Source organism: Pundamilia nyererei, unplaced genomic scaffold, assembly GCF_000239375.1.
Source record: "Pundamilia nyererei isolate P.nyererei 1_Seehausen unplaced genomic scaffold, PunNye1.0 scaffold00063, whole genome shotgun sequence".
Taxonomy (NCBI): Eukaryota; Metazoa; Chordata; class Actinopteri; order Cichliformes; family Cichlidae; genus Pundamilia; species Pundamilia nyererei.
This window is the reverse complement of record NW_005187464.1, coordinates 1,874,636-1,891,888: the sequence shown is the minus strand read 5'-3', so window position 1 is coordinate 1,891,888 and position 17,253 is coordinate 1,874,636. Positions and strand designations below refer to the sequence as shown.

Sequence of the window (17,253 nt, the reverse complement as noted above, 5' to 3'; positions counted from 1 at the left end):
TCACAGTTTGGTTTCGTATGATATGATTCTATTGGCGTACTTCTCAGTCACGTCTTCTCTTTTGGGTTTGCAATGCTTCTTATCAAATTCTGCAGCGATCTCCAGCGGTGTCTTATTTTTGATTTCGGGGACGTTGAACTTCATATAAAGCCCACAGATGAAGCAAGAAAACAGAAAAATGAGAAAGCAAAAGTAATCCAGTTTCTCCTGGAAATAAAGCATTTGGAGGCAATTTGTCAGTCCTTGTGCTTGACACATTTCAAATGATCTTAAAAATATGCCACATTTTACATACTTTTAACAAACTTACCACTAGGATGGGGAAGACCATCCCAACCACAAACAGGACTAACCAGTTGAGGCTGCAAGAGATTGTGTACGCAGCCGATCTGAAAGGCTGAGCAAAGAGTTCCCCTGGAAGACTAGGTGTAACTCCAACTTTGGGGAAAATGTACATGCTACAATAAGATCTCCTCATTGTTTGGTCAAAAAGAAAAACTTCTTGGTGTTAATTTTACAGTCTTTAGAAATATTAGCTTGAGAGATAAACGTACCTGGACCAATGGCAAAAAAGACTATACAGAGGAAAATAAGGACCATGCTGCAGTACGGCATCCAGGAGACCTGACTCTGAGGAAAACAAAAGGGTTTAAGTTTGTTTATTTATTCAGATATGCAGATGTATATACTATCTGTCAAAGGTTTCAGAACACCCCAATTTTTCCAGTCATTTATCACAATTCAAGTCATTCAAGTCCAGTGAATAGTTTGAAATGGTACAAAGGTAAGTGGTCAACTGCCAGATGTTTTTTTTTTTTTTTGTGAAGGTAAGTTTACCCAAAACTAAAAAATAATATACATTTCAAAATTATTTTAAAAAGGTCTTTTTCGGGGAACACAAAATGGGTTAACAATTTAAAGCTGTCGTTCAGCAATGGAGGTTGATCAACCATTGAAAGCTGGTGCTACTAATTGCAACTTTTCTGGATTACTTACTGCCCCCTCTGTCTGCATAAAAGCAGTGCTGGAACACACTGTGGTACCATGCCCTCGTGAGCATCAGTTGAACAGTATTGTACTACAGAAAGTGTGTGGCTACAAAAATGGCGAGAAAAATGGAAGAGAGACAGACCATCATAGCACCTAAAAATGTAGGTTTTTCCTACTGAGAAATTGCAAAGAAAGTAAAGGTTTCAGTGAGTACAGTTTCCTTCGACATCAAAAGGCACTCAGAAACTCAGATAGGAAGAGCTCTGGCAGACCCAAAGCTACAACTGAATCAGAGGACGAGTTTCTGAGAGTTAACAGTTTGCGTGATAGGCGGCTCACAGGACAACAGTTTCAAGCACAGCTTAATAGAGGTCGTAATAAGCAAGTCCCAGTTTCAACTGTGAAGAGAAGACTTTGAGCAGGTTTAACAGGACAAGTAGCAATAAGAAAGCCATTGCTAAGAATAATCAGAATAAGACAAAAGGCTTGCCTGGGCCATGAAACACTGCCATTGCACTACTGAAGACTGGAAAAAGGTATTATGGACTAATCAAAATTTGAAATCTTCCCATCATAACTACCCTTTCGAGTAGGCGAAAGGATGGTTTCACAATGTGTGGTATCAACTGTCAAACGTGGTGAAGGAAATTTGATGGTGAGAGTGAAAGGGACCCTGAACCAAAACGGCTACCACAGCTTTCTGCAGCCCCAAGCAACACCCTCGGGTATGCGCCTAGTTGGGGTTTATCCTACAGCAAGATAATGACCCAAAAGATAAGTCCAAGCTTTACCAGAACTACCTCAGGAAAAAAAGAATAAGATAATAAGCTTGAAAACATGGAGAGGCCAGCACAGGCTCCAGACTGAAACCCCATCAAGCTGGTTTGGGATGAACTGGAAAGAAGAGTGAAAGCAAAGCAATCTACAAGTGTCACACATTTATGGGAACTTCTGCAAAAGATATGGGAAGAACTTCCTGAAGAATATTGGATTTCTATTGCAGAAAAAATGCCACGGGTGTGTTCAGCTGTTATATCTGCCAAAGCTGGCTACTTTGATAAATCAAAACTTTAGAATACATCTTTGTCTATAAATTGATTCCATGATTTCTCTTTTAACTCCAACAGCTTATTTGTACTATGCTTTCATTTCAGGGTGTAATGAGACATTAAACAGCGTAATTTTCAATTAAAAAATGGAAAAAAATAATGTGTCCTAAAACATTTGACTGGTAGTGTATATATAAATATATTTTTAAAAGTGGTTAGTTTTGCAGTGACTTACTTGCAGGTACAAAGTGATGGTGAGGAAAACTAGTGTCACAGACATTCCTGCGTAGCCTCTGAAGAGCAGGGCCGTTTTTCCTGTTCTGTTAATAATCATGAACTGCAACATGAGAACAGATTTAGCCTGCTGCTGTAAATGTTTTGCACAGAATTAAAATTAAACAATTAATTAAACAGCCACATGGGGGAGCTACGATTACACATGAAAACAGCTGCCACAAGGCATTTACATCACTGGTGAGACCTCCAGACGTTTTTTTCCCTTAAATGATTTGATACATCAGCAGGAAGTAAATAAAACAAACATTAATGATAGAGTGTTTACAGGATGTTAAACACAAAGTTTCCCTAAAATTGGCTTGTGCTAAGTGACTAACATTTCAACAGAAGTCTGAACAAAGAAATGACGATGAGTCATAGGACACAAGTTGCCCTTGTTAGTTTTTGTCCACTCTGGCTCCACCTGCTGAAATGCTAGTCTGTTTGCACAAGTAAACACCTTTGGATCAGTCATTGTGCTGCACTACTTTTTGTCCTTTAAAGTTTGTCGTTCTTGAGCTGAGCACCTATATTTTGCTGGACAGTCCGTTTTTTATTGGATACAAACATGATTGGATATCAGTGAAAGAGTACTTACACAGAATACAACAGTAGAAAATTCACAGAGCCCTGTCCCCAAGGCAGCGTATCGTAACTTTTCTTCTGGGATTCCCGCCGCACGAAACACATCAAAAGAATAAAAGTACACCTGTAGAGAAGTTAAACATACACAGATAAGAAACTGTGTAATGTTTCTATTCATTTTACTGAAACTGGCCAGTTTTCCTGCTGAATATTTCACTGTTATTGTTAGTTATGTATTTATTACATTTTATTATATTTAGACATTACAGGATTTTTTGAAAGAACATAATCTAAAAAAGGAGATTACAGAGAGTGGTGAAAGAAAGACTCCTCTCTTTCTAGCATATACACTCACAGCATTGATGCCACAGAGCTGCACTGAGGTGAAAGTTACAGCGACAGTGATCAGCTGCCAGCGGATCGTTTTGTTCTGAATCAGCTCCAACACTGAGTAGCTGCGGACACTCTGCAGGGCAGCTTTCTCCTCCAGCATCTCCTCGATCTCTCTGCTGTAGTCCTTATTGCCCCAAAGCTGCTTTAAAGCTAAGGTGGCATGAAAAAACATGAGATTTAAATGGTAAGTTAACAGTCACTAAGTAAAAAAAATCCCCTAAGGCTAAAAATGTTTTTGTACACCTTTTTCACAGGTTCGTTGGTCTCCTCTGTCCAGCAACAGGAAGCTGGGAGATTCTGGCAGGAAGAACAGGGTGATGAGTTGAAACAACCCAGTGAAACCGATGAAACCAAGCAGCCAGGGCCACAGCTTCTCTGTACCAAGTAACTCACTGCAAGTATAACATCAATAGGCAAGTTATCACAGGTTAATATCTAAAATAGCAACATGCTTCCAAAAACACAGTTATGAAAAGTTTTAAAGGGACAAAGATTTTTGCATATAATTCTTTCATACATGGTAACAAAGTGCAATAAATTGCACTTAAATAAATTGCAAATAATACGAACCATAAAGGACTGTTTTTCAGAAATACAGTTAAATACTATAAAAACCTTAAAGTAGTGATGTTGTGTAGAATGCAAATAAAAGCTGAATGCAAATGATTTTCAAATTTCAGATTTTGTTCAAAATAGAAAAGATATGTTGTTTAAAATTTCATGTAAAATATTAGCTCATGATGAATTTCATGGCAACAAGACAGCTCAAAAAAGCTGGGAATGTGCAATGAAAGGCTGGGAAATTAAGTTTTACTAAGGAGTTGAAGGAACATTTTGCATCTAATTAGGCTAACGGTAACAAGTCAAAAGAACATCTTACAGAGAAATGGCCAGATGAAATTTACCAATCCACAAACAAATTTCTACAAATATGTGAATATGTCCCACATTGTAATACCACATGATCTGACCCTTTGCAGTCCTGTTGCATTGGCTGCAGTGACTCAGTCAAAATTAAGACCTGACTGAAATGCTGTGGTGAGCTCTTAAGAAAGCTAAATGAATGCCCAAAGCAGCGCTGTGAAGAAGAGTGAGCCAAATTTCCTCCACAATGAGAGAATGATGATGTTATACAGAAAATGATTACTTCTGGTTATTTCTGCTGAAGGTGTTAGAATCACGAGATGTACTTAGTTTTTCACAGGACTGTGAGATACTTTCGTTTTCACATGTAGGCTACCTCACCTGATCCCCAGCAGTTGGCCAGAGAACTTCCCCAAAGACATGAAGGAACCAATGAACATGCCAACAATCCCTTTCAGCTTCCGAGGAGCGATTTCCATGACGTACATTGGATAAACTGCAAGACTGGCTCCTAAAGTAACAGGAAAAATCAACAACACACATACACAATCTGACCAGATTCAATGAGGTGACAGTTTGGACAGCCGGGAAACTAGCTCCAGTGAGTTTGCTCAAAAGGTTACCTGAATTAATGCCAAAGAAAAATCGTCCTGCCATGATCATCTCAAAGGACATGGCTGTTTTACTCAAGAGCATCAACACGCTGCCAAGTATAGCCACAAAGTTGTTTAACAAAAGGCATCGCTTTCTATGGGACAGGAAAACAGAGACTTTGAGCCTGAGGCCAACGCAGAACATCTATTTTTGCATGTCTTTGACAGTGCCATGTTAATAGCTAAACAGAATATGGAATTTTTATGCTCATGTACACCAACCTGCCAAATTTTGACGCCAGTGAACCAGCAGCTAGCGACCCCAGTAAACCCCCAATGCAGAAAATGGACACTGTGAAGGACCAGATGAGCGAGAGCTGCCATGGCTCCAGGGAGAGACCGTATCTTTGCACGCATGTTTGCTTCACCAGCTCCTTTATAAACTACAACAAGGTGAACAGGTATAGACTTGTCTATGCATGCTGAAAATACAGCTTAAGGTTGTCTGTATTTTAATTTAGTAAAGTATCTCACTTACAACAGAGGGGGAGGTCATCACAGACACGCTGTATCCATAATGAAATGTCCCACCGATACCACACACAAAAATTGCAGCAAATACAACAGGATAAGCTACCTGTAAAAATGTTTTTAAAGAAATCAAGAAATGTTTTTATGGAAAATGTAGGTACATTTTGTTTAACGTCAATCATGCTAAATAATCAAATTTTAATTTTTCAATACCACATTTCCCTAAACTTACACCTGTCAGTCTGTATGTTCAATTATTTTTATGGATTGTGTCAATTCTCCATATACAGCAGTCATTTAAATATAAAAAAAAAGAAGTTTTCCTTTCATTTATATGCTTGAGCTAGCCATTCACAATTCAAAAAACATAATGTAAACATAAAAATAGTTTTAACTGTCACCTACCAGGAGTCCTAAGTGCTGAATCATTGTTGTAGGTCTGTCGCTTTCGGGTGAGAAGTCTTTTCAGATCATTCACATGGATGCAGCACACATTTAACTGAGCGCTGAAATGATTAACTTTTTTCTGGGCCAAAGAATAAAAGGTGTTTGGAACAAAAACAACAACTTAAAAAGTTATGTGTCTGATGTGGAATAAGTCATGTGGGCATGACTTTTGTTTGCTTAAGGATTCTGCCCAGTGATCATGAAAGACCCTTAACCCTCTCCAGGCAGAAGTTGCAGATTTGCAACAGTTAAAAACTAACAACCTGATTACCCCACATACATATTTAATGAGTTTTTTTTACTCAGAAGTACCGCTGCAGGACTTGGTTGTGCATTAGCAACAAAAAACTTAATTTGGGCCTGAGAGGGTTAACAGGCTGCTCTAAAGAAAAGTTATTTATTGTCCTGCAATCTGTTTAAAAGTTTGAAAAAATTACACAGAGAGAGACAAAGACGTGATTATGAAGTTAAGCCAAAACCTTTAACCTATTTTTATTTGTCTCAAAGCTTAGTGGAGAATTGCATCACAAAACACAACAGGAAAATCATCTCATGGAAGGGATACAGAGCCATAAGTCTCAAAAGAAAGGTTACATTTTGGAAAATGTATTAGCTATCCAGACAGGGAAAACCTCAGTGTCAGTTGTCAGTAAACATTAAGCTACAACCAACATAACTTCCTTAATGTTTGCACATACCTCATTCAGTTATACAAACAGTGAACAGGAGAAACTGGATGTTGCTGGAAGATTCTTCAGCAAAGAAAGAAACACATTGGTCTTGCACTTTTGTTTTGTAAAAAAAAAAATATTGTGTGGGAGTTTCTTTTTATTCTAAATCCTTTGTTAATTGTGTATAGTAATCTGTCTTTGAAAGGCACAGTGAGATGTCTATTTATTTAAAGTGTTGCTTCTTAGGTTTGATACCCAAATTAAGCCGTTTCATTCGTTTCCACTGGAAAAACAAGAGTGGCCCAACACACCTATTATTACAAAACTCTGGTTCAGAGTCAGAATCACAAATATAAAGTATCAACCAACGATCAAAAGCAGCAGTAAGACGCTTCACTGTGAAAAGCGCAAATTTTGTTACATAACATCTGGTTCTCAAAAGTAAGCCGGTTCTCCAAAAAGGACAAAAGCTGTGCACAACTGTCCCAAGGAGACAGTGTGTCTGTGTCTGACACATGATGCAGCCAGATGTCACACAGCTGACCTCCAGAGAGGAAGCAGAGTCAGCTTCAGACTAAAAACACTGTCAATAAAGCACTGAAAGACCAGAACTTTAAAAAAAAATTCCTGCTGGTGAATGAAGCTTTTGCAACTGCCGTTGAGGCTGTATTTTCAGCTTGACTGAAGGAGAAACAGCTGACACTTTATGAGAAAGCTGTAAGACTTTTCTTACGGAGTCATTACTGCGAACTGAATGATGAACCAGTGTGTTTTTTCTTTCTTTGGAGAACCACACATGCACCCTCAGATCAAATTATAAAGGATTCAATCTTTAACTTGGGCTCCAAATTGACTCGTTGTCAATAGTGAAAAGGACTAAAGAAACAATGGGGATAAAGGGGAAAATGATCTTCATCTGAAATCAGTAAAAGATACATAAATATATATTTCACCAAGGAAGGCAAACCTACATACATATAAAAAAAAAACCCCCCACAATATTCATGAAAAACCTACTAATGCAGGGCAAAAATAAAATCATCAGTATCAATGTTGTACAGGTTGCACACGTTGCTGTTCAATTCTCTGACTTTGTTGTTGGATAAAAGTTATTTTGAATAGCTGTGAGTCTCTATGTCAGACTTCCCACTCTGAGAAGCATAGGCCGATCTTCTTTATAAGCCTGTAACTGCAGCCACATCCACCTGCCCATCACTCTCCTGTGTGAAGAGAACATTCCTGTCAAAATACTGTGATGATCTATCAAAACAAACAACTAGAACTTAAATACAATACACTGGTTTTAAATGGTGTTGGTGAAACATGAGCAAAGTTAAACCATGAGCAATCTGTGTTGTGTGCTAACTGAGACCAGCTATACCAAGCAAACATGGCTGGAGCCCCAGATGGGTCCCAAGCCCATACTATGTGCCCCATGGTACACTATCACCGTGACCTGGTGTGGCTTTGTAGTATGTTTGCTGGGTACTACAAAGACACTTCAACATTATGATGCTTTCTTTGTGCTAGCTATCCTCAGAAAACATAAAGACCCCGTCAGCAATAATAGGGGTGACATCAGCGTTATCGACTTTCTTTGTTAACTCGTGCTCTCTCCTTTAGGCTCTGTTCTGAAAAGTTCCACAAACTTTACCAGTGAGACACATCATTGTGTGCCTCAACTTCACAGGGTGTTTTGGTCTTTAATCCCCAGGCTAATCCACAATTTTTTACCCTCCTTGGTTAGGTTTAGGGATTAGAGATCTGGTCTACATTATCATATTAAAATTTGGGACACATCGTCAGTAGTGGACCTTGGATTCATCGGGTGTTATCACTAGACACCCTCATCCAAGGAGGCCCTGCCAGGGTTGATCAAGCCCCAGAGTGTGTCAGTGTGTCAATTTAAAATAAACTTTTAAATTGTTATTTCTCTTCTACTTTCTTCTGTTTAGTTTTCTACAATTTATTTTCTTCTATCAATTCACCGCAACTGAGAAATAATACTTACCTCTCTAATATTTATGGAGCCTCACTTCTTCAAAGGAATAGAAAAGGTAATAGAGAGAAGTAAGACAAAAGAGACAAAATAGAAGAGAGCAGAGAGTGCCTGGCATCCCGCACCTCCCCGCCGGATTGGGCTGTGCGCTCTACCTCCCCACTGCCTCCCAGAAAAGGGAAGAAGAGCAGAGGGGAGAAGAGCAGAACATTTTTTTCTTTTTCTTTTTTTCTCTTTCATTCCTCCTTTAGGTTTCACTTTCATGAACTGCACAGCTCCCAGTAGGCTCTTAGCCAGCTGTATCAGTCAACCAGCAAAATTTCTACTGTTAGGTTTTCCACCCTTTTGACACCCTCTCCTGAGGCAGGCCCACCACGGGTTGTCTCACGGTTAGCAGACTGCCTTAGCTACCCAAGTGATGTCAGCCCTCTTTAGCCATAACCAGTGACTGGTCCTCTCAGCAGTGTTAGCTAATTCTCTTATAGCCTGCTGTCGTGCCTGTCCTCTGATCCCAAACTCTATAAACAGGTTTGCTGTTGTACTGGCAACAAAGCACCTGCACCCCACTTCCACCGGGCACACTTTGATCTCCCAGCCTCTGTCCTCTGCCTCAGCTGGCAAGTTGGCATAGCGCAGTGTCTTACGCTCAAATGCTTCTTCAATTGCTTCCTCCCATGGTACCATCAGCTCAGTTACGTACACAAATTTTTGGGAGTTAGACCTAAGGACGCGGTCTGGTCGCAGAGTAGTTCTTACGATCTCTGTGGGAAAAATTTGCCTCTGATCCAAGTCCACTTGCATCTGCCAATCCCTGGCAACCTTCAGTGAGGTTGAAGGGCTAGTCCTCGGCTTGTCCCCCTCCCAGACAAATGCTGATGAATACTGACGCTCCTCTTGGTTCATGAAAGGTTGAGCGTTGATGGATTTTATCTTGCTCTCAATTTTCTCAGCTAGACACCTGAGGACCTGATTGTGTCTCCATGTGTATCTGCCCTGAGTAAGGCTAGTCCTACAACCAACCGAGATGTGCTTAAATGTTGCTGTGACTGTACACAGGGTGCAAGATGGGTCCTTTCCAAACCACAGCTGCAGATTTATTGGGGAAGGTAGCACATCGTATGTCGCTCGGATGATGAAACTTAGCCTATTGGACTCCATTCCCCAGATTTCACTCCATGTGAGTTTCCTCTTTTCAACACTTTCCCAATTCATCCAGCGACCCTGCTTGGCCAGTGCTATGGCTCTGGCATGTCTTACTGTTTCCTCCTGTCGACGCACCTCCTCCACCACCATTTTTTGACGTTCGGTTACAGATGCCTGTTGCCACAGAGGTGTTACTGCTCCAAGACCAAATCCTCTTTTGCCAAGTTGGACGTGACCCACCACGTCACAATGGCGAAGAGCAGATTTGGCCCGTGGCACAGCTGTGGCTGGGGTCCACTTCCTCCCTGTTGCTAGGGTGGGAGCAGTGCCTCTCACTATTGGGTCCCGGAATTCCGTGAGTGTGATCTCAAGCCTCAATTTAGGGATAGGCAATGACAGTATCCATTCACTGTAGATTCCAACTCTGCTGAGGAATTTGGGAAGTCTGAGCCACTTCTTATCGTAGGAGCTCATTAGCCTCTTTAGTTGATTGGCATGACTGAGTGATACCTCGTACACTGTCAACGGCCACAGTAGTCTGGGTAATAACCCAAACTGGAAGCACCAGCGCTTCAGTTTCCCTCAGAGTGCAGTGTTGTTAATCCGCTTGAGGTCGTTAGCCATGTTCTGCCTTAGTTGTTCAAGTTGCCACATCTGCATTATACCACTGTCCCAGGCTCTTGATGGACTTCTCTAAGACTGTTGGAATTGGTTCTCCACTGATATAGAATTGCTCGGCTGTCAGTTTTCCTTTTATGATGGAGATGCTGTGAGATTTACTTGGCTTAAACTCCATTCTTGCCCATTCGATGTTTTCCCGGAGCTTATAGCAATCACCTAGTACATGGTTTTGTTTTCGTAATGATGGTCATGTCATCCATGTAGACTCTAATGGGAGGAAGACGAAGGCCACTACTGAGTCTCTCATCTCCCGCTACCCACCAAGATGCCCGCATGACCAACTCCATTGTCATGATAAATGCCAGAAGAGAAATCGTACAGCCTGCCATAACTCCAATTCCCAGATGCTGCCAGGCTGTGGTGGTGTTCTCAGCTCTCACACAAAACTATAAATCCTGAAAATAGGTCTTGACCAGTCCTGTGATGTTGTTTGGTACACTGAAATAGTTGAAGGCCATCCACAAGATCTCATGCAGAACTGATCAAAAGGCCAGATGAAGGTCTCTTCGTTCTTTCTTGGCAGTTTGAATCTGGTGCCAGATGACGGTGGCATGCTCCAGACATCCCAAGAAGCCCCGGATGCTGGCCTTCTGCACTGATCTGTCAGCATAGTTATTTCTTTGCAAGAAAGTAGATAGTCTTTGACCAAGACACTGAAGAAGATCTTTCCCTCTACATTCAGCAGGCTAAACTGACGAAAGTGGCTGATGGATGAGAAGTTCTTCTCCTTAGGGATCAGAATACCTCCTGCTCTTCGCCAAGCCCTTGGAACCACTCCTTTATGCCATGCTACCTCCATCAGAAGGTGAGAACTGTTTCTTTTATCTGGCAGGGTTTGGCCTGGGATGTTATAAGAGAGAGAAAGATGCCACTGAAAGAAAATCAAACTGAAATCTGTGCTAAAACAGCAAATACAAGGGTGAAAGTACAAGTTAAAATAGGAAAGCTTGTTAAACCTAAATTTGAAGCAAAGTCAGCAGGTTTGAAGCTGCATTTATCAGATTGAACTGGTGATTGTACAAATGTACTTTTTATGTCTCCATTAAAATGTAATTTAATTAAGGTTCATTTAGATAATGCTTCAAAATAACTGCTCAAATAAATGTCCAGAGTGGTTTTGAGTGGGTGCAAAGCAGTGAGACTCTTCTTACATTTTCTAAGAACTTCAAACTAAACTGTGTCAACAACTACCAGATATCCATAAGACAAACCCTAATAACCCTGGTGATCCCTAGCCCTTTTATTTAGCATCACCAGCAGGACAAATCTTCACTTAATGGTAATGATAACAATAATAATATTATTAATATACATTCTGTATATAGACAGCCAAAGCGTTCCCGCACAGAGATGGAGGCAAAACTCATTCTTGTTTTAAGTGGTCTCTTGTGAGCCCTCCAGTTTAATAGAAGTGCAAAATGAATCAGTGAAGAACGCCTTAAATGAAGTCAGCCTGAGAAGCTGCTCCAAACCGAGGTGTCACTTAGCATTTTCATGAGTGCTGTTATTTTTCCATTGCATTTATCCAAACTGTCTTCACTTTTATCCAAGCAGTTTCGGTTCTTGCAAACTTTTAACCACGGTAGAGATTTTGTTTATATTGTGTATGGTGTAAGAATGTTTAGTACACAAATGGGAAAAGCAGCACAGTGGTGCAGTACTTAACACAGTCACCTCAGATGAGTTTGCATGTTCCTCCCATGTATCTGCGTGAATTCTGTCCGGGTCCTCTGGGATCCTCCCACAGTTCAAAGACAAGCAGTTAGTGGAGTTGGGATAATTATTGATCCTAAATTTCCTAGAGGTGTAAATGTGAGGGCAAATGGTTGTCTGTCTCTTTGTGTTGGCTCTGTGATAGTCTGGTGTTTTCTCTTGTCATGTGTCAGTGACATGTTTTGCATCTTCCATCCCTTGCACTGACTTTAGATTTGGAACAATGTGTCAGTTTCTCCATTTATATTCCCAGGAAATAACTCTGTATTTCTGAGTCTGGGCTCTTTGTTTCAGGCTGTCTCAGAAACACTTGGCAGTAGAAACTGACACTCAAGGCCTGGTGCCAAACTCGTGAAGTCCTCCTAAGTAGACGGAGACCCATGGCAACGCTTGATCACGATAAATAATGAATGCCTAACAGGTTCACTTTACAAGGAGCTTTTCAGGTTCACACACACACCTTCTATATCCTCATTAACTCCAGTCTGGTCAGGGTGACTTAAACTGTCTAACAGTTTTATAACCTCTCCTCTCGGCTGATTATTTCCAGAAACACTGCACCCCTGCTTGGCAGGAATCAACCCTTTCAGCTAAAATGAAAGGCACATGATTGCAATAAATTATGGGGATGGGGGGTCTCTATCAGAACTTCCACTGACTCTGTGGAGAATCAGACTAAAGAAAACTGTTGAATAGGCTTCCTTAGAGCACACACAAAGCAATCACAATCCTACTTCTATTCAATGAACTTAAACTAAAATCACTTTTTTTATAGTTCAGGGAAGTGAGGTTGTAATCACTTGATTAAACATACAGATGAACAAAAGGGGAGAAGCAGAATATCAAACTGAAGATATAACCAAGCCAGTCTGAACGAGAAACTCAGAGAAACCACTAAACAAACAATAGGAAGTGGGAAAAACTGGCTAGTTGATCAAGACTGGAGGAAAGCACAAAGAATAAATTTACGCAAGGGAGGCCAGGGTGAGCACAAACAGTTCACAGCAGAGCAGGCCATCACAAGGACAGGAAAAGAACAAAGACAGGATGAGGCACAAAGAAAAGTATTTACCAAAATAAAACAGGGAGAGCAGATAACTGAGACCCAGAAAGGACACACACACACAAACACACAAAAAGAGAAAGAAAGACAGACAAGAAAAGTACCCAAAACACAAATAAGGATTAAAATAAAACTGGAACTAAAACTCAAAAAAAAAAAAAATATGAAAATTGACTGGTGCTTTCACCGATCAGACATAACATTATGACTATCTGTCTAACATTATCCTGGCGGAATAGACTCACTAGTCGCCTAAAGGTGTGCTGACGTATCTGCACCGAGATGCAAGCAAGTGCTCGTTTAAATCCTGATACAGAGAAACTCGTTGTTGTGCATCCTGGTCTTATTTTTTACCCAGTAAGAAGCGCACAGGCACCCAACCATCCATCTGGGCTCGTCAGACACTCTTCTTGGCTGCAGTGGTTATTATTATATTTACATGCTTCCAGCTCCCGTTTCTGCTCCGTGACAGCTCATACTTTTCCTTTTTCTCCCTCCTCGCGCTCACAGACACATAACAGGTATGGCAGTCCATTCTCCCTGCAGCACGGACTACACTGCCCATGAGGCTACATTCTTCCTGTAGCATTCTGCCTATTAGCTTAGCACAACAACAACAAAAAGGCGCTCTCTCACCCAGAAAACAAGCAGAGAGAGAGCGTCACCCTGTAACGATGGCAACCGTAACGCTGCCGCCAGGAACAACAGAACATCACAGCTGTCAAACAAAACCCAAACAGTCCTGACCCGCCACAATATGAAACAGGGAAGTACCGCCGTGTAATCCATTTATTTCAACAAAGTAACTGTATTCTAAATACCACCTTTTTAAACGGTAACTGTAACAGAATACAGTTACTCATATTTTGTATGTAACAGCGGTACATGTATTCCGTTACTCCCCAACACTGTTGATCATTTGGTTAAACCTAAGACTGATATTACGAGGCGCGCACATAGTAGCATCGTGTGGTTTTTCTAAGATGTTTTGTTATATTAATTATGTTTCTCTTTCTTTGAGTTCCCTGGGTTTGGGCGGTGGCTGTTTCCTGTCTGGGCAAAAAGGCTGAGGACTCTGGGAACAAAATGCCTGCTCAGCAGGACCAACCATGGGCTTACCAGGAGCAGGGGTGTTTTAGGTTTAGTTAGGTTATTCTGTGCTTAGTTAATATTAGTATGTTTTTGTTTTCCCCCTATTGTGTGTAAATGGTTTGGCCAAATCATTATAAAAGCTACCCTCACGCATCTTTCTAATTAGGTCAGTTTGTGAGTTAAGTTGTGTCTCACTTTGTTTTGATTAAGTTTCTGGAAATTACTTTTCGTAGAGTTATATTTAGTTGACCTCTTTTACGGGCCTGCTAAGTATGTTTTTGAATGTTGTTAATTTTGGACTTTTTGAGGGTTAAAATAAAGAAAACACTTTTTGAAGATACCTTTTTGCCTGTGTCCTCTTTGCTTTGGTTGCTTGGTCCCTCACACTTCCATTGCTCTGTGGTCCGGTTCTAATGCTCATGTGCCCGTCCGGTGCTCAATTGTAATGGAAAACATCAGAAACTGAGATGTGTCAAGTTGAGCCATGTCAGCCGAGTCGAGGCGAGTAAGTGCTAGTGGAAAAGGACTTTTCGACTTGTGGACGCAGGTGCTGCACCGTCAACACTCTAAATGACACACAACCATCTCTGTCCAACATGTCTGTGGGAGAACATGCAAAAGCCACACAGAAAGGCTGAGAACCTCCAAACCCAGCATCTTCTTGCTGAGAGGTAAGAGTACTAAGTGCTACACCACCATGCTGCCCAGAATTAGACTCTCCAGGTTTAATACAGAATTATTATTCCAGAGAAGTTTTCTTTTGTTATCTGTAGGTGGGGTTATAGAAATGATCAAAGAACAGCAAAGGGGAAAGGCACAGCTGACGTCAGACTTTCAGATAACCCCTCATTTAAGTTGCTGTGCTCAAAGCAGTGTCCTATTATGTACTCGAGCGATGCTGCATTTCTGGATCCATAATTTGTACAAAATGACAAAGAGTGGTACTTTCAGGTTGTCAGACAGACACACACACACATAATTTGAAGAAAAAACATGCTGAGCTTGTCAGGGTTGTCCTCAAAGTGCCACTCACAGTGGATACATTTTCTAATCTCCAGTGGCAGGAAAGAGACCGATGAAAACAAAGCAAGTTTAATAAAAGGATTTTGCAAGTACTGATGTTAATTATGTTCAGATACGTAAAATATGTCTTTGTGTTTTACTACTAAATCTTCATTTCTTGATGCCACATGCCGCAGTCAGAAACCTCACTCCTCACTTTGTGTTTCACATTCATCTTCAGTTTTCTTGCCATAAAACACACGAAAGTCAGACAGACTAATTAGGCTGCGAATTTCTGCCAATGCATGCATGGCTGCTGCCCATTCTCCAGATTACAAGTGACACATTTACAGATGAATCAGCACAGCAGCACTATATCACTCTTCCTCATGGAAACCGAGAGTCAAAATCCCAGGTTCCATGACGCGCCATCATGCCCTTGAAGGTGCCACTTAAATCAGATTGCCAGTAAATCTGCGTCTCAACACAAATGGCTCTTCTGTCAGGTGTGACGCACCTAAAAGCCCTCCGTAATCAGGTATCAGCGACATTAGAGGAGGAATTGTAGTGAAAACAGATGCAAACTGATGCTGGAGTTAAAGCTTCTCACTCAAGTCAGGTATCCAGTGTCCATATGACTCACAGCTAAATAAATCATGTTTAATTCATTCCCAGCACAATGGAGGTGGGTGACATTGATCTTGAAATGCCTCAAGAAAGTACTTTCCCTTCTTTATCTATCCATCTACAAAATCACAATGTAAATAATTGCGTACGCACATTTACATTCAAATACGAATCATTTATGTGCAGATGGACAACAGCAGGATGCCGCCCATTATAAGACCAAATGATAATAACAATTATAAGACTTATTTGTCATTTTACATAAGAAATATGCATTTAAACATTAATTAATATTAAATGGTTATTTAAAAATAAAAATAAAAAACATTAAGAGCAGACACTCGTATTTGTACATGTTGGACATGACTGGGCTTAAGAGATTATATTGAAGGCAGTATCACCTTGAGCAATTTTAATACTGTTTTGTCACCAAAGCATCTAAATAAAGATGTTCGGGAATCTGTTTTGGTGACACTGGGTTCAGGTGCACGACTCCGTCAGATGTGCTTTGAAAGGAAGGAGCAAACTATACTGTTGACTAAGCAGGCTGTTAACTTTGCAGCTTGCTTCTCTCCTCACTTTTTCCTAACCTACTTGTCAGTATGATCAAAACACAGTCCAGTAGATAAACACATGGAGTTGCAGAGCAAACTGGTGCTGACTCTGTAATTGTGTAAGGAAGCATTATGTTTCTCTTTCAAGGTACATCAGAGGCAAGAATGGAGAAATGGCACAAAGGAGGACAGACATAACTCTGGTGCAAAACTCATGAATCTAATCCTGGAAATTTCAACACACATTCCTGTCGACGGAACCAAAGCTACACACGTTCTCTTAATTACAGTACAGTTTAAGCCTGAATGAACAGAGATAGCATACTTTTAGATTGTAAATGCAAAGGCCCATATATTCAGTCATGTGGAAAAGGAACTTTTTCACATGACTCCATGTAGTCCTGTAAAAAACGAAGTACTCCATTACTGTTTCTAATTAAGAGGGTAAGTAGCAGCCAGGTGCTGCTAATCAAAGGTACGTGGTTAATTGATCATCAGCAAATGTGAGCACCTCTGAAAAAGCATCGGTTTTGGCGGTTTGCTGCTCTGGAGCATTCAACTGTGTGTAAACACAATGTCACACTCTGTGCAGAAGTTGATGTCCTAACAAATTCACTCCAAAGTCAGATCATGCAATGTTCAGAGAAACTGCAAAATGTTATATCTCGAACTCTACAGGCTTTAGTTAATGTGTTAAATGTTAAAGGTAAAGTTCTGAAAAAAGCTGAACAACTGTGTCTTGTTTGGAAGGATTGCCAAGAAAACGTCTTCCATGTCTAATAAGAGCATGACAGCAAGGCTCAGGTTTGCAATGTTGCATCTGAACAAACCACAGAACATCTGGAGCAATGTCCTGTGGACAGATGGGACCAAAATGGAGATATTTGGCAACAATGCACAACACCATATTTGGAGAAAACCAAATACGCTATATTAGCACATATCAGCACCTGGACGCCTTGCAGACATTGAGTCGACTA

The 17,253-nt window shown here is 40.7% G+C and overlaps 1 protein-coding gene across 1 annotated transcript; it reads right to left on the bottom strand.

Moving 5' to 3' along the window:
* On the bottom strand, nucleotides 1–10,015 carry slc2a11l (solute carrier family 2 member 11, like). The gene is made up of 12 exons (XM_013911397.1): nucleotides 8,966–10,015; nucleotides 5,289–5,387; nucleotides 5,033–5,193; nucleotides 4,781–4,905; nucleotides 4,539–4,668; nucleotides 3,537–3,685; nucleotides 3,256–3,443; nucleotides 2,914–3,024; nucleotides 2,275–2,376; nucleotides 555–630; nucleotides 311–438; nucleotides 1–207 (listed from the first exon to the last, which is right to left on the bottom strand). Exons 1-12 carry the CDS (start codon nucleotides 10,013–10,015, stop codon nucleotides 1–3), a joined length of 2,526 nt encoding a protein of 841 aa, XP_013766851.1.
* Between the last annotated feature and the right edge of the window lie 7,238 nt (nucleotides 10,016–17,253).